Here is a 22,635-nt window from a genome sequence, read left to right as displayed (position 1 = left end):
GTCTGGGGGGAGAGGGGACATTCCCTTGCTGCCAAATGCCACCGAGGCCCCTGCTTTATACCAGGGTGCAGCTTGACCCCGGCTCTGGTTGTCGATGCTGACCCTGAAATGCTGACACAACACATAGTTTTTCCTTAATAGGGCATGGAAAAGGCGATGCACGTCAGAGCCAGGCTTTTTGCTAATGTTGTGCCTTTCCCTGGCTTTATACAATCCAGAAATACATTGGTTGAGCCCCTCCTGGGTAAACTCAGCCTAAAAAAAAGATGATCTTCGGCAGATGCTTCCTGCTCTTGAAGTATCGTGGTCCCAAGCTGGAAGCCAGCAAACAGAGTGGGTTTTGTGCAGCTTAGGAGGGTCTTTCCTTAAAAATTGTTTGAGACCCTGGTTAATAGGGTCTTGGGCTCGGATCCCTGCAGAGAGGCATCCTCAGCTCTTGGCCACTTCTCCAAAGCCAGTATCTGATGGTCCGGCGTTACCCTGGGGTGAGGATGTCAAACGCAACATCCCCTCAACTTGGCACAGTGCTGGGACCATGGTTCCCCAAGTGCCACCCCGAACCTGACCTCCTTCGTGATCGTTTGAGCAAGATGTTCCTGCCTGGCCCCATCCCCCTGCCACAACTCGCTGCCCTCTCCTTGGTGCTTAGAGGCTGCTGTGGAGCTGGGCTTTAAATAACCTCCTCCAAAATATATGTGTGTTTGTGTTGGATCATTTCTGGGAGCTAGTTGACATCCAGGCTCCAGAAACAGCGAGATGGGCCAGGAAGAGGGGGAGGAAGGGCAGGGGTGAGGGAGGAAAGAGGGGAGCTCCTCTAAGCCTCTTTGCTGCCAGGGAAAATGCGATACTGCACCATGCTGGAAGAAAAAAGGAAAGCTTTCCTTGGAGCTGTGATTTCTCCTGCTCATCTCGTGTTTCAGCAATGGGCTGGGGAAAGGTGACATGCACACTCACACTTCTTTGGTCAGGCCGATGCTCCATCCGGATAGTTTAGGGATGGTCAAGGTACAGCCCTGGCCTGTTGGCTTTAGTATCTCCTCACAAGGTGGTTACCCTGTGCCCTTTTCCTACTTGCTTTAAATCCTGAGGACCATCCTGAACTCCCCTGCAGCTCTGCCACAGCTCCATGCAGCCCAACGGCCCCAGCTCCTCCAGAGGATGAGGCTCAGTGGGTCCCTCTGAGGGGTCAGTTCGTAAAGCACCATGAGGAGCAACCTGCAGGCTTAGATGGGGGGACAGAAATTAGGGTGGCTTACACCAAGGTCAATTTGTTGCAGAGATAGGCTTGGATGAAAGGTCAGTGGTGATTTATACAGCACTAGGAAAGGACCAGCACTTCTTCTGCCATCTGGATGTGAGCTGGCTTGGTCTCATTGTGCCCAGGGATGCAGATGGAGAAGAGCATCTGGAGCTCACAGAGTGCCTAAAGCAGGTCTTTCTGTCCACACTGTGTCACCCAGTCTGAGCTCTGGGCCCTCAGTGCCCCTCAAATCCATCTGTGGTCAACCTGGCTCCAGCCTGGCCCCAGCCTCAGTCCCCAAGGGAGAGATCAGGATCAATGGAGCTGTGGCTCCTAATTTTGGCCAAGAGGAAGTCCCCATTGAGAACAGCACTGCTGGAGTCCATGGACAGTAACTGGCACTTGAGGAGCACAGAGAAGAAAGGAGAGACCACTGAGGTCAACGTGCTTTGGCAGCCCGAGAGCAAGGAAAGAGAGTGGGAGCAGAGGACAGTGGGCACAACTGGAGCAGGAAAGGGGGATGGGGGTGAGGGACAGCGTGTCCTTCTGTGTCCCTTCTCTCTGGAGAGATCATAGCTCTCTGCAGAGGGTGGGGAGGGAGGTCGAAGGGTGGAGGGTGAGGGACAGCCAAAGCTTGGACAGGCCTAGAGAGAGGGGAAGGAGCTGGCTGAGGGCAGGGTGTGATGGTTGGACACCCCAGGAGTGAGAGAAAGGTGTTCGGTGACAACAAGAGGGGGTACAAGTCCCTCACCAGTAGCTGTCTTTACAAAGTGGATCGTTGGCTGCTCCGGACAGGCTCTGTCTCGCCAATGTCACTGTTGTCCCTCAAATCCTGGACAAATGAATCCCTGGGGAAGAGGGAGGAGAGAAAAGAAGCTTTTCCCACCCTGGAAACCGTCTCCACTGACATCTAGTGGCAAAATAGTCCTTTTCCTGGTAAAGAGGAGAGCTGGCTCCTCCAGGCACTGCTGCCTCCCCGCTGCTCCCCACGGGCGATGCTGGGGTGGGTGTTTGAACGAGAGCTGTTTTACCAGCGCTGTACTGGTCGTACTGGTATTCCGTGCACGGTTTGCCTGGCTACATCTCAATGAGGCAGCAAAGCAGTGCCGAAAACCGCTGGCCCCAAAACACCATCGTTGGGGCAGTGACACCGTTAATGGGGCCCTGGTGGGGTTTGGCCCAGGAGTTAGCACGGGGTAAACCTCAGCAGGGGTCTGGATGGGGCCACCCTGTTTGGGAGAGAGGTTAAAGAGCTGGATGAGGGCTGAGCTGTGTCAGACACCCTCGCCCACACTCCCAGGTGGATTCAGAGCGGGTGGCGGAGGTCCCACTCTGCTCTCTGTCCTCCCTTCAAGGGTTGGTACTGACTCCAGAGCAGGGGTGCCTTCTCCACCTCGCTGTTCCCAGAGTGCTGCTGATTGCCGCCTGGCATGTTTATGGGGACCCACTCTTTTCTCATCAACTTTGCAAGACCCAAGCAGTCCAGCCCAAAAATGGAGGCAGTGTGGGAGGTGGCTGCCAGGCAGACCAGCCTGTGGCAATGCCTTTTGGTGGGGACATGGGGGCCACCAACTAATTTCACAGAATCACAGAATCATTCAGGTTGGAAAAGCCCCTTGGGCTCATCGAGTCCAACCCTCAGCCCTACTCAGCAAAGTTCTCCCCTACCCCACATCCCCCAACAGCTCATCCAAACGACCCTTAAACACATCCAGGAATGGGGACTCCACCCCCTCCCTGGGCAGCCTATTCCACTCTCTGACCACTCTTGCTGGGAAAATTTTTTTCCTCATGTCCAGTCTGAACCTCCCCTGTTGCGGTTTAAAGCCGTTCCCTCTTGTTCTGTCACTAATCAAACCACCGCTGGCCCTAACCCACAACCCGCTACTGTCAGCTACCTACAAACAATAGACCAGCCATGCTGGCTCAGAAGAAATCTAGGCCAGAGTTTATTCCTGTAGCCAAAAGCCCAAAGAAAACTGGAAATACAACAAACCTGTTTGCAGCAAACACCCAGCTCCCACTGCCTTCATCTGCTCTTTGTGGGAGGACCACGAATAGTCAGACCCTGCCCATCCTGTCGGAGCTTGTGTGGGTTGGTAGATCTTGACATTTTATTTTCCCCGTTTGAGTCCCAACCTGCACAGCTTACTTCACGCCAAGGTGCTCCCAGACCTGTAAGTATCCCTGCTGCCCTGCTCTGACCCTCTCCCAGGTCTCCTCTACTCTGTTGGAGACAGAGGATCAGCTGTACCCAGTCGGCACATCACAGAATTATTTACAGAGCCATGAAATGATGGTGTCCCATTTCTTCTTTCTTTTTTGATATTTCTAACGTTTAATTTCTTCTTTTGTTGCACAGACTCCTGCAGCATCTGTGTAAGAAGCAGAGCTGTGCAATGTCGCTGCCTTCACCCATGGCAGCTCCCTTTCTGTAAAGTCTCTGGCAAGGCTATCCAAAAGAAGCCTTACAAAAAGCCAAGAAGCTCATTTCAACCTTTTTTTGCCCTTATTCCCCTATTTCCTGGCTTCCTTCTGGGAGGTTTGTAAGGCAGGACTTCCCTTTGCCAACTCTTCCTAAACAGACCATATTTACCCACTAATGTGTGGGCATTTTTGTGTATCAATTCTACCCATTATCATTATTTTTAATTGAAATGGCACAACCAAACCCCTGTAATCCCCTACAATCCCTAAACCTTTTTGAAAAAAGTTTGCCACTTTCCCCACCTTTGGCCACCACAGAAGTTTCAAGCGAGAAATCCCATCCTGCTGTTACTAATTTAACCCAGTGCCCAGACTGCAGAGGTGATGATACCATCATAGGAGTCCTTCTGGAGGATTTTTTCCACAGAAAATCTGCCTTGGAGCCACAACTGTGCTGTTTACTGAATCATTTGTCTTGCAGAGAGGCAGAGGGACCACAGCCCTGCTGGTCGAGATGCTGCACACACAGTAGGGAACACCTGCAATAGCTTTAAGTTTACAGTTAGCTATCATCCATACTGACAGTTAACTATAAATAGTTAATCGCTATTGTTAAAATTTACATAAAGCAGCAAATTACTGGATAACAGTACAGCATCCTCCAGCAGCAAAGGCTCCTGATGTTTCCCTGGAAATAACCAAATAGCCTATTTGTGATTTTCACACCTTTTTCCTGATGGGCATTTCCTTCATCTGTGACTACCTAAAGAAAAGGTTAAAACGCCAGAAGCGGCGTGTTCGGAGAGGGGCTCTGCTGCTCCCCTCACCTCCCCCCGGCCCTCAAGCTGTGCTCCCCTCAGCCTGGGGCAGCCAGCGCAGGGCTGTGAGGGGAGTGTCTTTACTACCAGAGCGGGCCTCCAGGTAGACTATCAGAGTGAATTATCACGCTGCTAACTCCCGTGCCCGTTTACACCGGTTTTATTGCCGTTTTAATACCGACTGTGAGCGTTCACAGCTGCCTGCCAGGGCGGACAAAAACCCCACTGACAGCTGTAAGGCTAAACCTCCCCAACATGGCGGCGCGCCAGCGCGCCGACAAGACTGCACGTCCCATCGGCCCCCGCGCGCCTCCCACGTGACCGCGCCGGCCCAATGGGGAGCGGCGGAAGGCAGATATAGCCCTCCCCCCAGGGCCCGCTCCCTCCTTTCCGCCGGGCGGCGCGGCTCAAGATGGCGGTGCAGATCTCCAAGAAGCGCAAGGTGAGGGAGGCGGCCCGGCTGGCCGCGACCGCGGGGGACAGCTCCATATCGGTGGGGTCACGCCGGGGCCGGCCCTGGGCCTCGTCAGGGCGGGGCGGCGGCGAGGGCATGGCGGCGGATGCGGGAGGATGGCGGCGGATAGGGCTGGGCGGCCCGGCGGGGAACATGGCGGCGGGAGGCTGAGGTGAGGGAGAGGGCGCGGGGGGCCCTGCGCGAACCCCGGGGCGGAAGAAGCGGGGAGCCACGATTCCTCCCCACAGCCCTGCGTGGGGCTTGCACAGGGCTCTGGGCCTGTGTGCACAGGGGAGGCAGGCTGGGGTTGTGCTGAGGGGCGCGGAGCGGTGCTGGAAGCTGATGAACTTGCTTGGGTTTTCCTTTTTTTTTTTAGTGGAAGGAGTTTGGGTGTAATGACTGCCTGCCTCTGTGAGTCAGAGGGGCCGGGAGGGTGCAAGGCTCTGCCTGTCGCGGAGAGGGAGGGAGGCTTGGGGCCTGTGCGCTGTCAGGGTGGAATTGGGAGCCTTAGCAGCAGGCCTTTGTTGGGCTGGTAAAGGGATGTGACCACTTTAATTATTTTACGTAAATTCATACCCAGTCAAAGTACCACTGCAAGACATAGCAGCGAGCTATGAGTTTGGTTGGCAGCATGAAGTGTGGCTGTAGCAAGGTGTGGATCAGGCAGTGGTGTAGTCTCTTGCTGGAAGTGAATTGTCTCTGGGAACTTGAGGGTAGATGCTTTTATTTCTCGCCACTGCTGCTTCCTCTACGTGGGGTGAGAGACAGCCAGTCTGCAGGGTGGTCCCAGGGATGCCTTGCACGCAGAGTCAGAACGTGAAAACCTCGTGTTCAGGCTGAGCACTTGAACAGAGCTTAACTTGGTCCGTTTGTTTTTTAGTTTGTCGCTGACGGTATCTTCAAAGCTGAGCTGAATGAGTTTCTGACTCGTGAACTGGCTGAAGATGGGTACTCCGGAGTAGAAGTCCGGGTCACTCCAACCAGGACTGAGATTATCATACTTGCCACCAGGTAACTGAGATGCTGCTGTTGACTCACAGGTGCTGTGCAAGGCTGTGAGGGGGGTGCAAGGCTGTGAGGGGGGTGCAAGGCTGTGAGGGGGGTGCAAGGCTGTGAGGGGGGTGCAAGGCTGTGAGGGGGGTGCAAGGCTGTGAGGGGGGTGCAAGGCTGTGAGGGGGTGCTGCTGCAGGCTGAAGCTTAAAGTGGTAAATATTGTTACAGGAAGCTACTTGGGAAGAAGATTCTGAAGTGATCTTTAGTGGTACAGCAGTGTTACAGCTCTGGACTAAGTTAGATGCTCAGTCTGGAAGCTCTTTGGGATGGTTACAGCCTCAGACCTGGAGACACTTTTCTCAGTTGTACTGTATTTTTTTTTTCCCAGAACTCAGAATGTCCTGGGCGAGAAGGGACGCCGCATCCGGGAGCTGACGGCTGTCGTGCAGAAGAGGTTTGGATTCCCCGAGGGAAGCGTTGAGGTAAAACTGTCTCTGTTAAACCAGTAGTAAGTGGGTTGTGCAGTTAGCTTTGTGCGATGTCTGGGTGGTGTCAGCTGAAAGGTGGTTTGACTTGGAGATAACTTGGGGTGTGTTTTACCTGTTCTCAGAAAACACTGGTGCACTGAAATACAAAATGCTTTGGTGTTTGTGGTATTTTGAGTGCTGTTACTTTGGGTGGTTTTCTCTTCATTTCCCAACAAGAAGGATGCAGATTAAACTTTTTAAACTTACCTGTAAATATTTTATAGAGAATGTTGCTGTCCCAATACTGAGGTGGGAAGCTAGTCTAACAGCATAATCTTTGGTATTTGTCTGTTACCATTACCCTTATTGAATTTATAATGTTTTTATCGTTATAAAGAAACTGTTTGATGCAGAAGGATCTTTGAGATTTTTGAGTATGATACTGTAATGAAATTGTAAAATGATGCACCAGTAATTTCTGGTCTTTTGGTGTTTGAAATCTGGTGCCTTTACTAATACTTTTCTCTAAAACAAATCAGGGGCAGGGGGCAATGTGTGGTTTGGGGTGATGCTCACATTTATTCCTGCTTGGCCAGTGTTACCGGACCACGTTATACAGCGAAGATTGCTGATGATCTCCAGCGAATGCTTAAACATACTGAATGGCACAAACACTCACAGAGCACGTCCCGATTTGTCAGCTCTAGGAATATTGTGTGCATGATTTTGAATTGTCTGCTTCTTCTGAAGTGTCAGACTTTGGTCGCTTGGAGATGTTAGTTTAATACACCCCGCTCTCCCAGCTTTCAAAAAATCAAACCTTAGGTTTGATTTTTTTTTTTTAATACTTAAGCAGACTTACATAACTGATGTGTTATAAAAACTGTCTCAAGCGAAGCTCTTGTGATTGTCTGGACACCTTTCTCCAGTGATACCTAATGTTTTGGGGCTGTTTGAAGCAGCAGCTCTTTGAGACTGCACCATGAATGTTTTAGTAGTCCACTGACTTTGAGTGGAGTGTCATCAGTGTTTCTCAGCTCTGCCAGGGGTAAGAGACAAGCGCCAAAGGAGTTAAGGGAGTATAGTGCCCAAGGGTAAAGCTTCTGCATGTAAATGTGGAAGGATTAACCGAACTGGGTGTAGAGGATGGGGCATAAAGTAGCATGAAGCTCCTGTGTTCTGTTATCTTGAAATACAGCCCTGTTTCTGAGTTTACTTCTTTTCCTTTGTAGCTCTATGCCGAGAAGGTGGCCACGAGAGGTCTGTGTGCAATCGCTCAGGCAGAGTCCCTGCGGTACAAGCTTCTGGGAGGTTTAGCAGTGCGTCGGTGAGTAGAGCAAGTTGTGAGTAGAGCACAGTGGGGAAGTGTGGGATTCAAATACCATTTCAAACAAACTCCTTGCCAGCTTGTCTAGTAGTAGTTTGAAAATTTAACGTGGTGATGCTGCACTTGGAGAGAGCAGTTGGTATTTTTGATAATTGTGTGGTGTAGAAACTTTTTGTTCAGTACATGGTTACTTTTGGTAATGATTGCTAGATGTTGTGCTTCAGACATAAAAGTTGAAGTCTTAGAGTAGATCAGGTTACGAGTTGTCTGGCTGGTGTGCATAAAGCTTGCATTTATTTCTTTGTAAATAAATGGGTGGAGGAGTGAAACACGATTTCAAGCCTTCTGGCTGAATTGTAGTTCAGGTGACAGTGGCCTTGCTTCTCAGATCCCTTCGGTGATGATAAGATGACGAGTCAGAAGTGGGTGGCTCTTGCTGCGGTACCTCTGCAGTGTCATTTTCTGTGTGATGCTGGGTGTGGTTCTTCAGCAGGAGGATCCTGTCATCATTGAATGATTTAGAGGCATTTGTCTGAGAAGGGACGGGGAGCTGCACTTCTAACGTGTGTGTATTGTCCACTTCCAGCTGCGAAGCTGCTTTTGTGTCACAAAGCACGTGTGCTTGTCACTGTTCCCACAACCTTACAAGGACCATAAGTCACAAAAGTTTTCTTAGATTGGGTATGACAGTGCTAAAACAGCATGAAGATTTTCGCTGCTTTGTGTAGCATTGACAGAGCTTTAGTTGCACGGGTGTGTGTTCAGAAAGCTTTTTACAAACGAAAAGTTGAACTGGTGATTGTCTGTGCTTGAAATTGGTGTAAAACACCTCCACGGAGCCACGTGGATTTGGCAGAGCGGGAGTAACGCTGTGGCTGTTGCTGCTCTCTCCCTGCAGAGCCTGCTATGGTGTCCTCCGCTTCATCATGGAGAGTGGTGCCAAGGGTTGCGAGGTGGTTGTGTCCGGCAAACTCCGAGGTCAGCGTGCCAAGTCCATGAAATTTGTGGATGGCTTGATGATCCACAGCGGAGACCCGGTGAATTACTACGTTGACACAGCTGTGCGTCACGTCCTTCTCCGGCAGGGTGAGTGGCTGGGGTGCAGATCCCTTTGCAGCTCTCTCTGTCAGTGCTTCAGAGCCAGAAGATCTCAACTCCTGGCGTCCTGTGCCTGTTGGAGGCTTTTCTCTGTCACCTGTGGGGTAAACTCACATGGCTTTGATGCACAATGGATCTTGCAGAGTGGTTCGGTTGTGCTACACTAGTTGTTCTGACTCTGAAAATCCATTGTTTTCTTGGGCTTTTGCATCTAAGCTCTCCATATGGAGTTTGCATATTAAATCTGAAGTAGAACTTTATTTGCATTTATGCATGTGAATGGGAAATGGAGAAGGGGCCTTCAGCAAACAACAGAATTTTGTGTAGTCATCCCAGATCATCCACTTTTCTAGTGGGGGGGATTGAATATTTCCAGTTCAGAATGTGGCTTTAGATTTTCCAGATATTCTCACTTGTGTGCTGTGCCCTCTGAGGTTGGTAGCAGAACAACTTACAAGTGAAATGCGTATGGACTGAGTTGAAGAGCTGTTGGCAGTTTGGATTGTGGCTGTATTGGCAGACAGACCACAGGTGCTACAAGACCCACGAAAAAGCTGGTGTCAGTTTTCTCCTGTAGCTGTGCCTTGGCAAGTCTTCCCAGCTAAACCAGCCAAGCCTGCTTAAACTCATCCTTCCCCCTGGTAAAACACAAATGACTTCTGCATCTTAATTGGCTTTGGGTTACTTAATTGCAGAATGCCTGATGTAGGGATACTAGCATAGACAAAGCTACTGTCCACCTTCCCTTCGGTGATGATACGATGACGAGTCAGAAGGGATGTCCTTGTGCCATTGCAGCCTGCTCAGTGCCATGTTCTGTGGTGCTGTGCTAAGGCTGCCTTGGGCAGGATGTCCTACTCATTGGATGATTTAGAGGCATTTGTCTGAGAAGGGATGCAAAAAAAAGCCCAGTGCAATTTCCCAGGAAAGTGAGCTGAGTTATCCCAGGAAGGATGGGGTTTAAAACCAGGGTTAGCATGACTTAAGGATACAGCACATTTTAATCCTAGTCCCAGGCTGCAGTTAGCAAAGGCAATGAATTGGATAAAGGTAACCACACTGATGTGAATTCACAGTAATTAGATTTTTAAGCTATAGCACATTTGTGTTAATCAGCTTGCAATTTCAGTGTTGTCAGGAGATGTTTTTGGTGCAAATAGTGTACTTTTTAACCTTGGGACTCGTCCCTACTGAATGTGTCCTTGTTATTTTGTGTTGAATGAGCGTGTCTGTGTTGTCCTGTCACTCTTCGCAGGTGTACTGGGGATCAAAGTAAAGATTATGTTACCCTGGGACCCAAGTGGAAAGATTGGCCCCAAAAAGCCTCTGCCAGACCATGTCAGCATTGTGGAACCCAAAGAAGAGATCTTGCCCACCACCCCCATTTCAGAGCAGAAAGGTGGCAAACCAGAACAGCCAGCCATGCCTCAGCCGGTTCCCACTGCCTGAGGGGTAAGTGCCTGCAAATGGCAGGAGGTAGTTTTGGGGAAGATCCCCAAAAGGGGAAGAGGTGTCACGTCACCAGAAAAGCTGTTGGGTAGCTGGGGTGCTGGGAAGAAAAGCTGCTGTGTTGTACCAGGTACAAGGAGCAGCTGGGCTGGGTTTAGAGTGTTCCCCTGATGAAGCAGGCATGGTTTAAGGCACGCTGCAAACCAGCTAAGCACACCCTTCCGTGAAGATGAGATGACGAGTCTGAGAGGAAATATCCTTGTCCAACTGCCCTGTTCTGTGTTGTGTTCTACAACATGGATTTGGGGACTTTGGGTCACGGTGTGAGTGACATAGAGGCATTTGTCTGAGAAGGGTTCAGTGCTTTGGGTGTTTTCAGGTTGTACCGTCTCCTACCAGCATGCACTTGACAGCACAGGGTATATATTCCTCATGTACCCCCCTTCCTCATGGGATCCAGTTTGGGATGGACTTAGAAGCCAGTAATCTTGAGCACAATGTGTAGGCAAGTAAAGAATCAAGGTTTCAGATCATGTCTCCCTGAATCAGTAGCTAAGACAGAAATTGATAGCTTGAAATTGTCTGAGAATTGCGCTGGGTTGTTCCCAGTGAAAATGTGCAACTCGCTGCTTTTAAAAGTTGTGCTCGCTTGTCTCGGAGAGCAGCGGGAGGCTCGGGGCTGAAGGCCTCTTCCAGAAGAAAGTCTTCCTCAGCTGCTAGTGAGAGCCAGGCTGCGGTGTTTTCGCACCGAAGCTGGCCTTGTGCAAACAGGGAGAGTTCAGGGAGTTTGCAGGGCCGCAGTGAAACAAGGGAATCTGACTCACAAGATCTGCTCCTGTGGGGAAAAGGAGGATCACTGGCTAAAATGCAAGAAGTGAGACATGCTCTTTAATTTGAGAACGTGGAGCCTGTTTGTTCTGTGTTTTGGGTAGAATGGTTACGGAAAATGGTTTGCCACCATCTCACTCAGTATTTTGTTTTTTGTTGTAGGGTTTGTAACATCTGCAACCAGAAGCTTGACTGTCCTGAAAACATCTCTTAATAAAATCACAAAAAGACAGTGTTTGTGGAGGTGCTTTTTTTTACAAGATGTATTCCAGGAAAGCCTTGCTCCCACCGTTGGTTTGGAAGGAATTCTGCTGCGTTTCTTCCAGCTTGTGTTACCCTTTTGAAGTGAACTTACCAGATCTAAACAAAGTGGGGACAAAATGCTGAATTCTAGTAGAGCTGGAGCAGCAATCTGGTGTTTAGAGGGTCATAAATAACACCCCATGAACTGGAGTAGTACTGGTTCAGTTACTTACCAGTCCCTTCCTCTGAGGTTTCCAGAAGGGGGAGCTTGTAGTAGTTTATACTTTTCCGGCTTCAACTGAAGTGTTCCTAAGTGCTTTTTTTCACCTCTGTACATCCATTTCCCTTTTCACTGAAAAGACACTCACTGTGTGGCTTCCAGGGCTACAGACCGTGTAGGGACATTATAGATCCTGTTAGGGTCAGGTCACCTTAGTGATGTGGGTGTGAAACTTCTGAGTAGGTATTTACACATTAGTTGGGGAAAAAAAAGTGTACGCTCTGAATTTCAAACCTTCTGTCCTAAGTTTTGAGATGGAAATATTTAAGGAATTGGTGAAAAAAACTTGTCTTCCTTTAAGGCTTGAGACCATTAATTTGTCACTGTATTAATAACTGGCTTTAATGAGCTGTAGGATAATGTAGGTAGATCCTGAAAGTTGATACCGGTTGACAGGGCTATTTATGCTACTGAAATGCTTTGTCTGTGGGCAGGGATGTGTTTTCACTTCTGTTGCTGTATGAATTACTTTTGCTGCCGTTCTTGCCTGCTGTGGTCAAGCTAAAGCCCTGTACCTGAAGCAGTGAGATTGAGCATTTGGTTAAGTTTCAGGCAGAGATTCTAGTTCTGTCAGCTCCCTTCCCGGTGTGGTTTTCAATGTCTGGTGCAGTAGTGGGAAGAGGCTGTTAGGCACATCATGTTGTGCACAGAAACAAGGCTTTGTTTTGTTCAGATTTTGAGAAATTCAGAACCTGTTTGTTGCATTAACAAAAATTGTACATAGCTGTAAAATTTGCTGCTTAGGAATAACTTTTACATCCCGATTTCCGTTCTCAGGAGGCTTCTCTGCGGGAGCTTGGGCAGGCAACTTAATGAACTGGAATTTCAAACTGGTGGTGTCGGGAACTGGTCTGTCTGGCAGCATGTGTGGATGTGTGAGCCTCAGCCTTCCTGTTCCCAGCTTCTCTGGCAGGGCTGGGAACCTGGTTAAGTCTGTCAGAAGCAGATGTGTCCTCTCAGGGTGTCAGAGGAGGAGTCTGATTGCAGGTTTCCGTGCACATCGTGCAGTTATTACGTGTTAAGAGTAAGTAATATCAACTACTTCTTTTTTTTTTTTTTCAAAATAAAAATTTGAACTTGGAAAAAAATTCAACAATAAGTGACAGACCAGCTTTGTCGCTTCATAGGAGAAGGAAAAGTGTGAAAGTTGGAAGGCCTGAAGCGATAGAAGAGTGACACACAGTGTAAGGCCTTGCATGCTGTGTCTAAATTCTTAAATGCTGCAATGTGCTCGATGGTGATCAGCTAGACATTTCTCCTGCAGTCCTCCAGTGAGGGCTGGCTTTCCTGGAGATCACCCAGTTTAGTTCTGGCTTAAAGCCCTCCAACCTGGTCCATCAGCCTGTTAATCTCACAGTGCTGATCAGAGATGTTTAGTTCAAGTGATGTGCAAGTAGTGTAAGAGTGGTACTGCTGTACCTCTCCTCTTGCTAGATCCATCCTGTGAGAAGTTGAGGACAACATCAAGGATTGCCACCCTGGTGAGACCCCCCCCCCCACAGTGCTCAGCACCGAAAGGACACAGACCTGCTCGAGCGGGGCCAGAGGAGGCCACGAAGATGCTCGGGGGGCTGGAGCACCCCCCTGTGAGGACAGGCTGAGAGAGTTGGGGGGTTCAGCTGGAGAAGAGAAGGCTCTGGGGAGGCCTTAGAGCGGCCTCCCAGGACTGAAAGGGGCTACAGGAAAGGGGGGAGGGACTCTTGATCAGGGGGTGGGGATAGGACGAGGGGGAATGGGTTTAGACTGAAAGAGGGGAGATTTAGATGAGATGTAAGGAAGAAATTCTTCCCTGTGAGGTTGGTGAGGCCCTGGCACAGGTTGCCCAGAGAAGCTGTGGCTGCCCCCTCCCTGGAAGGGTTCAAGGCCAGGTTGGACGGGGCTTTGGGCAACCTGGGCTAGTGGAAGGTGGCCCTGCCCGGGGCAAGGGGGGTGGAACTGGATGATCTTTAAGTTCCTTTCCAACCCAAACCAGTCTGTGATTATCCCACTACGGTCAAGGTTGGCGCGTGTGAACCCGTTGCCTTTCTAGCGTGCGTTGGTTGGCATATACGACCACCGTGAGCTGTTTGAAGAAGCTGCTAAAGGAGGGGTAGGGAGCTCGATCAGTTCACTGCGTCTCAAGGGTGCTGCCTTCCCTAGGATGAAAAACACGAGTATTTAAAGCTGTTTGCAGGACAAGCTGGGGGTGTAGGATGAGTTCAGGAGCTCTGGAAAGCTTTTAAGTTTCTTGCAATATTGCTGTTTCAGGTTGATGGTTCCTCCGCTGTTGTGGTTGGTGCTGGAAATAGCTTCTGTGCGTTGAAGAACTGCTCCAGCAAGCACCCGCTGCTACCTCAGTCCACACCGATGTGTGTGCCTTCCCATCCCAGACCTGTGCGATTTTAGCACTGGGAAAAGGGGAGATGTCTGTGGCATTAGTTTTGCTTGTGACTTGAGTGGCGGAAGGCTGCCTGCTTGAATGGACAGCAGGTCAATCCCCTTCCAGCACTGGAAGGACACAGGCCAGCAGGGTCTGATGCTGCTGGAGTTTCCATGACGTAGCAATGCCCACAGAGATGGTGTAACTCTCACAGTTCTTTTTCCTCCTCTATTTCCCTCGATTGGATGCTAGCTAGAGAAGCTTTGGATTGTAGGGTCAGGAAGGTTGGTCCCTGTGGCTAACAGCTCGGTTTTATTCCTACGCTGCCATATTTTCTTTTTAACTGAGCCGTTTGTTGCTCTGTTAAATGGCAGGGCAGTAGGTCCTCTTACTTGCTGGATACTTCCAGTTTCAGGAGCAAAATGTTAAAGTGAAAAGCCAACATGCTAATAGCGTTCCTTCATGACACGGATGTCATGAAAATTTGTGTATTGTTGTATATTAAGTGTAATTTTGGTCCATAAATACCAGATTAAGAAAGGTGTATCAGATTTAAGGATAGCAGTGAATGTCTTTAAGCTCTTTTAAAAGTATTTTGTCTCCACCCAAACCCTGCAAGTGACCGTGGCTGCCAGAAAAGTTCATTGAAAAAAGTTTTATTGCAAAATTATACAACTGTCATCGTGTGGTACAAGAACAGACTATAAAAGCCATCAGACGCCTGCATCCAGATGATGCAAATTATTCACAAGATCCCACAGTGTGTTCTTGCCTTGCCCACCCCTTTTACCCACCCCCCCATCCTCCATCGCGTGCTACAGCGTGTGGGTTTCAGTGCGCTGATCGCCAGGTAGCGCCTAGTGTACCCCCTGGGCTTCAGGCTTTTTGGGTACATCCTTGCGGATTGCCTCCTACCTCCCAACACAGTGGGGAAAGCACCTGGGAATATGATCTGGGAAGAGGCTGAAGGGCAAGAATCTCCCATTCCGGCTGGCTTGGATAGGAATTAGGGCAGATGAGCTTTTCTGCAGTGGTGTAGCCTTGCAAACCTGGAGAAGGCATGGTCGGGTCAAACTTGGGGGCACAAACTGCTGTAGTTTTGCCTGTAGGAAACACCCAATAAGTGACTCCGTAGTAACTTAATAAATAAGTGGAAATAGTCCTGTGTGTGGTCTGAGAAAATGCAGCATTGGGCTTCTGCGTAGCAACCCGACAGCAAAGCGCATTGGCAGGGAAATAAAACCCCAAAAGAACGCAGCCACTGCCCTTGCTGGTTTCAAATCACTTAAGATTGTGATGCAGAGATTTCTGCTGTTTCAGTTATCACTACTTGCTTTGTGATGTCTCAGTGCGTAGCAAGGCTTACCTGACACATGCTTCAATGCTCATGGGATCCTATTGGTTACTTCTTTAAATAGTATTAACCTGATGGTATCCCTTCAAGAGAAGATAGGAATAGCCTCCAAGTGTAGGCTGGAGCAGGCTGTGAAACTTGCTAATTATCAGACATAAATACGAGTATAACTATAAATACATTTGGTTTTCAGCGTGCCCTTATCCAGGTCAGCCAACGGGGAGCTAAAGTATCATGGAGGAGAGGAGCTTCAGAAGAGGGTCATTAGGAAGTCAGGTAATGGCAGCTTTAAAGCTTTGTATTTAAAGAAAGTAGAAGTGAATTTGATCCCTGTTTGAAACCAGGAAGGGTCCCTTGGCCGGCTCCGGGAGCCGACAGGTACCAGCCCTGGTCCTAACTGGGAGAACCTTCAGAGCTGGGAACTCTTTCCCAGCCCTGTGTGCTGATGCAGAAGCACTGAGAGAAGTGGAATTCCTCTGTTTGCCTGGTGCAGGGTGTTTTAATTCCAGATGTTGGCCTGAGAGCCCCCTCCGTGCTCCCCAGAGGGGTGGAGCACAGCCATTTGTCTCACAAGAGTGTTAAGGGACCTCAGGTTTATCTTCCTAGAAGCCCATCTGCTCTTTGGCCTCTCTGCTGACACCCCGAAGCCACTTACTTCTCTCTGAAGTGTTGAGCAAAGCTGTGCTTGGCTTTGCAGTGAGTGTCGTAGCTAAGGAGCTGATGACCTGCTGCGGTTGAAGCATCTAACAGTCACCCAGAGCAGGGTTAGGTGGGACAGGAGGGCACAACTCCAAACAATCTTTGTTCTTACATGCTGTCGCAGTCCTACTCTGCTCCCAGGGCTACAGAGGGGGCTGGACTGCAGAATTGGCCCTTCGTGCTCTGTTAGATACCACTGGAGAGAGAAGAGAGAAGCAAGGAACAACTGCAAAGCAACCAGAGCAGCTCTGGTGTGGTGCCGCAGAGCATCAGAGGGGGAGAAAAGTGGCAGAGCTAAATGTGCAGAAGCATTTGAGATGGAAGGGTGGAGAGCTTGTGCTTTTCTTTGCAGGGCTGATGGTAGCAGCAAGGCACTTACTTAGCAGGAGGCTTAACTAGTGCAGGGAGGAGTGAGGCATCAGCCTGAACATCTCAGCTGAGGATGCTGGTAGCTGAGGCAGTGCATGCCAGTTCCCTTCCACTCCCAGTGACCCTCTTTTGTGCCAGGCTCCCCTGTTCCTCTCTGGAGGTGGGTTTGTGCAATAAGTATTTTGGGGTGAGGTAAAGTGTATGCTGGTTTCTCATCACAATGCACCCTGGTCTGAATAGCACCCATAGTTCGAGAAGGATACAAAATAGTGTTTCCCCTTTTTTGAAATCCCCCACTAAAAAACACACAAACCAAAGCTCTGGAGAAAAAAAAAAAAACAAACAACCTAACTACAACTCATCACGCATCTTGTCGCCTTTGGGCCTCACGAGCCTGCCGATGAAGAGAATGGAGTTGGTTTTACTGTCCTTGATCATGAAGATGAAGGGGTGGTCAGCATAGAAGAGCTTGGGGTTCCTCATCTCCTCTCGGCCGTAGATGTCAGCATCGTAGGGGTTCCCTTCCGTGTCCCATTCAAGAGCAGCAGCGTGGAAGACGTTGGACAGGTAAAGGTCTTTCTTGCCAGAGATCTTTGACAAATCAGCCTTGGTTTTGTCAATGGCTTCTGTCAGGCCCAGATCAGCCAAGTGTTTCTAGGAGGAGAAAAGAGGTCAGCAACCCTCCCAGAGATGACACAGTGGGATCCTTTCCAGACTAGCCGCTGGAAAAAGGATGACAGGCACATGTAACCCATCAACCCACTATCTTCTCTCCCACCTCAAAGAACTGTAAGGCCCAACTGTTTTCTTTAAGGACCTCCTTTACCTGAAGGTCGTGGCTGACTTCCAGGATGACTTTAGGCAGCGAGATGGCCACGGATCTCTTCTTCATCTTGCCAGCCCAGGCCTTCAGCTGCTCCCTGTTCAGCAGTTTCTCAACCCTCTCCAGAGGCTCCACGTGGTTTGGCATGATAAAGATCATGCTGGAGAGCTTGTGAGCAAGTGGCATCTCTACCACCTGGAGCTTCTCTGTCTCATCATCATAGTAATTGTAGAGACCTGGAAATCAGAAGCAGGAAATGGTGAGATGCAGAACAGAGGCAAAGCTATCCACAACCTTGTTATGAATTCACCCTGGACTTTCCCTGACCAGCTGAACAGTTTTGGGAACTGGCCCAGAATTATTGGAGTTGGCAACAACTCAAATCTGTGGCTCTCCCATGCGTGATGAGCTTGGATTTATTCCTGACAGCTAAGCACCCAACAGTAAACATGGATTCCCTCTGCTCACTGAGAGACTGAATCAGCAGAACAAGCGCGCCCTGCTTTGTCCTCTCGCACTCACTGACTGTGAGGCAAAACAATCTTGGAAGCAGTTGGTGGAAAACTGGGTGACAGAGCAGCAGTGAACGTAACTCCAGTCGGTCTTGACATGGGGCAGGAGGTTTGCAACTTACCTGTGCGATGCATCATGGGAACACCCACAGTGTAGGAACGGGTCACCATGAAGCCACGGTTGTCCACCATCTTATGATGGAACTTCTCATCCCAGTGAGCTGCAGGAGGGAGAAATTCAGCTTGTAAGAAAAGGGAATGGGTTGGTAATTTCATGCACAGTTCTGAAAAAACATGCCTCCAGCAGACCTAGGACTTGTTCACCTTCCCATTTGGGCTGCCGTGTATCGGCTCAGGCTAGGTTTTGGGTCACTCGTATCAAGAATTGAAGGTGGAACTTACGCTTGAAGAACATGGCATTGACAATGAGGGCCCCATCGGTTTTCTCAACATCTTTCGTGACCTCTGGAAGTTTCCCATCCGTGGTCTGGGCTGCCCACTCATTAATGGATTTCAGGGCGCTCCTCTTGTCTCGGAAGTTGATCTTGGAGTGCTCGTAGTTGTAGTGTTTCTTGCTGTTCTTCACAAAGTCATCGGCGAAGTTGATGGAGGCAGGGCCATACAAGCGGTTGCCGATCTTCCAGGTGACGTTGCGGGCTGTGCTGTTGCTGACCTCGTTCAGGAGCTCGGACAACCCGCTGTGCACGTAGTCGTCGTTCAGTTTGTCTGCGCTGAGCACTGCCTTGGCTTGGGAGGCAGTTGTGGCCTTGCCCCCGAGGGACACAAGGCCAAGGGAGGATGCCACAACCACGGGGGACAGCAAGATGTTCTCCATGTTCTTGTCTTTCGCCATGGCATGGTAGAGGTTGAAGGCCAACGTCGTGCTGCGGTCAGCCAGCGTCGTTGCTTTGTCGCTCAGCTTCCTGTCCTCCGAGGGCACGGCTGCAGCGAGGCCACAGAGAGCAAGCACCAGAGTAATCCACATGGCTTCAGCAGCACCCAGCACCTCTGAGGACCTGCTGGGCAAGAAGAGCTCACCATCAGCATGATTCAAGCCCTTCTGGAGCATTCCGAGACCCCAGGGGCTCTTCCAGTGAAACCCACTCCTAGGCTCCAGTGATAGCCAGACCATCTGCATCAACGCTTCACTTGGGGTGCAACGATCCAAGCCCACACTGGGCTTTGCCCTGAGCAAGACTTAACCTTCGAGAGTCCAGGCTGCACTCTGGCATGCAGAGCCTGTGCACTGGATGAAAGCTTCCTTTTTAAGCAATTTTACTATATGTTCATGTACAGTAAATGATTTAAGGAGGGGCCAGGGAATGGAAGCAACAGATATTTCTGTCCCCAGAGTAGCAGGTCAAACCCCTGCCCTGGTCAGGAAAAGCTAGAAGTGGGATGTTTGTGCTGCCCATCCATCCAGGAGCTATTGTGGTCAGTGTACAGCAGGGATCGTCCTCTGGGGACCCCAGCTCGGTACCCCAAGGCTCAGCTTTCTAGACACTAGGTGGAGCACATGAGCTTCCACCAAGCTAAGTCTGGGGGGGCCCCTTGAGAAGATCCAACACTGGTCAGCTCTATCTGACTTAGTTTTGCCAGTACAGCCCTGCCAAGGAGGTGCCAGGGCAGAGGAAGGTGGCGGACCCCTCCTTCCCCCCAGCAGAGCCCCTTCCCAATACGTTCATGTGCATTAGGTAGGTGCATCTCACCACAACGTAGGTGCACCCATCCCTGGCGAGGGCTCTGAGCTTCAATAAATCTGCAGACTGACCAGTCCTAAATGCTGTGTCTGAAAGCTCTTTGGAGCTCATCCTACCTGTCTCTGAGGCTGTAACCTGGCCCCAGACCTTCCCTCCCTCCCGGCTTCACGCTGCTCCCAGCAAACCCTCCTGATGGCAGATCCTCAGGGCTTAAATTCCACCTTCACGCCCAAATTTTTTGCTCGACAGGCTGCATCATGCCCAAGGCTACAGTGAAGTTTCATTCCTTGGTCCTCTCCTCCCACCCTGCTCCTGGCCAGCCTCAGAGGCTGCTCCTTGCATACGGAGACAAGAAAGGGCTGCGACGGGGCAGCTTCAGGGTTAAAGCAAACAGAGCAGGAAGCGAAGGGCCCGCTGGGATTACATATGGAAGGAAACACGCACGAGTGCGCAGTTGCACCAGGGACCCTTTGCCAGAGTGGGAATTACGTAGCCTCAGAGAGGGGGGCAATCTGTATCCTAAAATCCTTTTGGGAACAAACCTCCCTTTTGGAGGGAAGAGCCATCCCGGCTACCTAAGAGCAAAGATTCGCGCAACAGGCTCAAAACTGCCCTTGATGCACTTTGAAGGTGCAGACGGCATCGGGTGCGGCAAGCATTTAAAATCTGAGGGTTTTTTCTTTTGTTTTTTTCCTTCCCTTTTATTTCTAATGATACCTTGAAACTGTTTCATAGTGAGGTCAACGTTTGCCTTTTTCATTCTGAAAGAAAAGAGATACATGGAGTAGTTCTCTTGTGAGCAACGGGCGGCCCACGCCGCTTACATCCTCAGCTTAAAAAAGGTTCATTACTTCAGAGACTGGTGAGAAATCTGGCCGGGCACGCTGGGTCTGGGATGAGTGACGCAGCCCGCGGCGGCGAGACAAGAGAAATTTTGCCCATCCTTGGATTACGACTGAGATTATTGGTGAATTCATAACTCAGGGTGGAAAATAGAGGGAATTTGGGGGAATGCGCAGCCCGTTAACATCCTCTCTTGCGTTTGTACGGCTCAGCCCTGCAAGGGGACGCCCCACGCCAACGTGGCATTTTGCAGACCTCCTCGGGGCTGTCGGGGACCCGCTCCCCCTGTGGGATTTGGAGGTGCCATCACCCCCGACGGCCCACACACCCCTTCGAGGACTGTGTTTCTCCCCCGACCCAGGACAAAGCCACGGGACTGAGGCACGCAAGCAAAAGGCCACAAGCAAAAGGCCACTTCCACGGCAGCAGAGGGATGCGAGGCTTTGTTAGGGCAGGCAGAAGGATTAGGGTTAGTCAGTCTGGACGCAGGGAGGCTGTAACCAGAGCTCTCCCTCCCGTGCTGGGCTGGTGCCCAGGGTCCCGGAGGCTCCCAGGCTGGGCAGGAGCAGGGGCTGGAGGTTTTCTCCCAGCCAGAGCTGCTCCAGGACTATTTAGAGCAAGCTGGTGCTTCCCTTAACCTCTTCTTCTCTTTCTTCACCCCCTGAAAGTGCAAAACCAGGGTGCAGCTTCACCGCAACCATCTCTCGCAAACTGGAGTGGAGGGGGGAGGTGGGGGTGGATCTTTTAATATCTTTTCTCAAAAAACAGCTGGCTTCTGGGGCAGCCTGTACCCTACCCACATCCCCCGCTTCAGCTCACCCCAATGCATCCTCCCCCCCATGCAACCCCCTTCCCCCATGCACCCCTTTTCCCCCATGCAATACCCCCCCCCCCAAGCCCCCCCCGATTTCCCTGCCCTATGGGGCCAGCCAGGAGCATGCAGGACCCCAAAATAACCCCCGGCCTGCTGCAATCTCAGCTTGGCCGCATCCCTGCCTGGCAACAGTCCTGCAAGCCCGGGTACCCCCGGCCCCCCCCGCCCCCCCCCACCCCCCTTACCTGCGGCGGTGCGGGGCTGGGGCGCTGCTTTGCTCGGCTCCCCTATGCACCTCGCGGTCCCGCGGAGGGGGTATATAAGGGGCCAGGGAGAAACTTCTGGAAAGTTGGGAAAAAACCTCTCAAAAACGCTTGGGGAGGGAGAGGAAGGGGAGGATCCGATAAAGCTCTCCCGGCCTCCCGCCAATGGCAGGGAGCGCCCGGCCCCGCGGCTGCTGCAGGGGGGGGTCCGGCGGGGCTGGGGGGGACGCGTGGTCCCTCCTTCTGCCGGCAGCAGGGGGATGGGAGGCTCTCCTAAGCCAAAACGGTGCTTTTGTATTTTTTTATGGGGCTCTGACCTATCTTCCCCCCCCCACCCCCCACCCTGAGGCGGATGATTGGTTTATTTTCCCCGGGGTGTCATCGGGCCGTGAAGTCAGGGGTGTTGCAAAGGGCTTCAGCCACGGCCGGAGCAGTCACAGGCAGCGAATGTTTGACATCAGCGTCTGGTTCAAGCCACATCTTGCCATCTGAAATGCCCCCCCCCGTTCGCTGAGACCAAAGAGGACCTTAATTCGCTTTCATGGACCTGATGGCCGACTTACAGGAGGCTGGAGGTTTCCTCATGTTACCACAGAATCACAGACTGGTTTGGGTTGGAAGGGACCTGAAAGATCATCCAGTCCCACCCCCCTGCCATGGGCAGGGCCACCTTCCACTAGCCCAGGTTGCCCAAAGCCCCATCCAACCTGGCCTTGAACCCTTCCAGGGAGGGGGCAGCCACAGCTTCTCTGGGCAACCTGTGCCAGGGCCTCCCCACCCTCACAGGGAACAATTTCTTCCATAGATCTCATCTAAATCTCCCCTCTGTCAGTTTAAAACCATTCCCCCTCATCCTATCCCTCCCCCCGCTGATGACGAGTCCCTCCCCGCTTTCCTGTAGCCCCTTTAAGTCCTGGGAGGCCACTCTAAGGTCTCCCCAGAGCCTTCTCTTCTCCAGCTGAACCCCCCAACTCTCTCAGCCTGTCCTCATAAGGGAGGACAGGCTGAGAGATTGCTCTATCCCACAGAGACTGGTTTCCCATCCATCTCCCCACCTGTACTAACACCCGCTCTTCCTTCCTCACTGCTGGAGTGGTGAACTTCTTACCCATCACACCTTCCATACTTCCAAATCTCCCCTGGACCGTAGGCGTGGGATGAGCAGGTCGGTTGGGGTCTGTTCTTGATTGTAGCATTACACCGTGGCAAAATCCTCCTGTCTGGCAAACTCAGGCCGTTTAGAAAGGCATTACAGCAGCAAATATTCACAGCCCC

The 22,635-nt window shown here is 51.0% G+C and overlaps 2 protein-coding genes and 3 non-coding genes across 8 annotated transcripts; 4 read left to right on the top strand and 1 right to left on the bottom strand.

The window, feature by feature from the left end:
- The first annotated feature begins 4,801 nt into the window (after positions 1-4,801).
- RPS3 (ribosomal protein S3) lies at positions 4,802-11,333 on the top strand. Its single transcript, XM_074816519.1, has 7 exons — positions 4,802-4,927; positions 5,820-5,950; positions 6,321-6,414; positions 7,632-7,726; positions 8,625-8,812; positions 10,080-10,276; positions 11,264-11,333. The coding sequence occupies exons 1-6, from the start codon at positions 4,898-4,900 to the stop codon at positions 10,271-10,273; spliced, it is 732 nt and encodes a 243-aa protein (XP_074672620.1). The 5' UTR covers positions 4,802-4,897; the 3' UTR covers positions 10,274-10,276; positions 11,264-11,333.
- On the top strand, positions 8,119-8,267 carry LOC141920351 (small nucleolar RNA SNORD15). Its single transcript, XR_012622295.1, has one exon. It is a non-coding gene; the product is annotated as a small nucleolar RNA SNORD15 (small nucleolar RNA).
- On the top strand, positions 9,570-9,717 carry LOC141920350 (small nucleolar RNA SNORD15). The gene has a single exon (XR_012622294.1). It is a non-coding gene; the product is annotated as a small nucleolar RNA SNORD15 (small nucleolar RNA).
- Positions 10,492-10,628, top strand: LOC141920352 (small nucleolar RNA SNORD15). Its single transcript, XR_012622296.1, has one exon. It is a non-coding gene; the product is annotated as a small nucleolar RNA SNORD15 (small nucleolar RNA).
- Positions 11,334-14,623: 3,290 nt separating the features above from the next.
- SERPINH1 (serpin family H member 1) lies at positions 14,624-21,452 on the bottom strand. Of its 4 annotated transcripts, none has more exons than XM_074816515.1 (5): positions 21,343-21,452; positions 18,143-18,756; positions 17,863-17,961; positions 17,232-17,464; positions 14,624-17,059 (listed from the first exon to the last, which is right to left on the bottom strand). In XM_074816515.1, the coding sequence occupies exons 2-5, from the start codon at positions 18,723-18,725 to the stop codon at positions 16,757-16,759; spliced, it is 1,218 nt and encodes a 405-aa protein (XP_074672616.1). In that variant the 5' UTR covers positions 18,726-18,756; positions 21,343-21,452; the 3' UTR covers positions 14,624-16,756. The 4 variants fall into 4 exon arrangements, with proteins under 4 accessions (XP_074672616.1, XP_074672618.1, XP_074672617.1 ...); XM_074816517.1 differs by having other exon boundaries at positions 18,143-18,759; positions 21,343-21,394; XM_074816516.1 differs by lacking the exon at positions 21,343-21,452 and adding an exon at positions 20,158-20,201 and having other exon boundaries at positions 18,143-18,759.
- Positions 21,453-22,635: the final 1,183 nt, after the last annotated feature.

Source organism: Strix aluco, chromosome 2, assembly GCF_031877795.1.
Source record: "Strix aluco isolate bStrAlu1 chromosome 2, bStrAlu1.hap1, whole genome shotgun sequence".
NCBI classification, from domain to species: Eukaryota; Metazoa; Chordata; class Aves; order Strigiformes; family Strigidae; genus Strix; species Strix aluco.
Note: the sequence above shows the minus strand (reverse complement) of the source record. Positions and strands in the feature narration are given on the sequence as shown.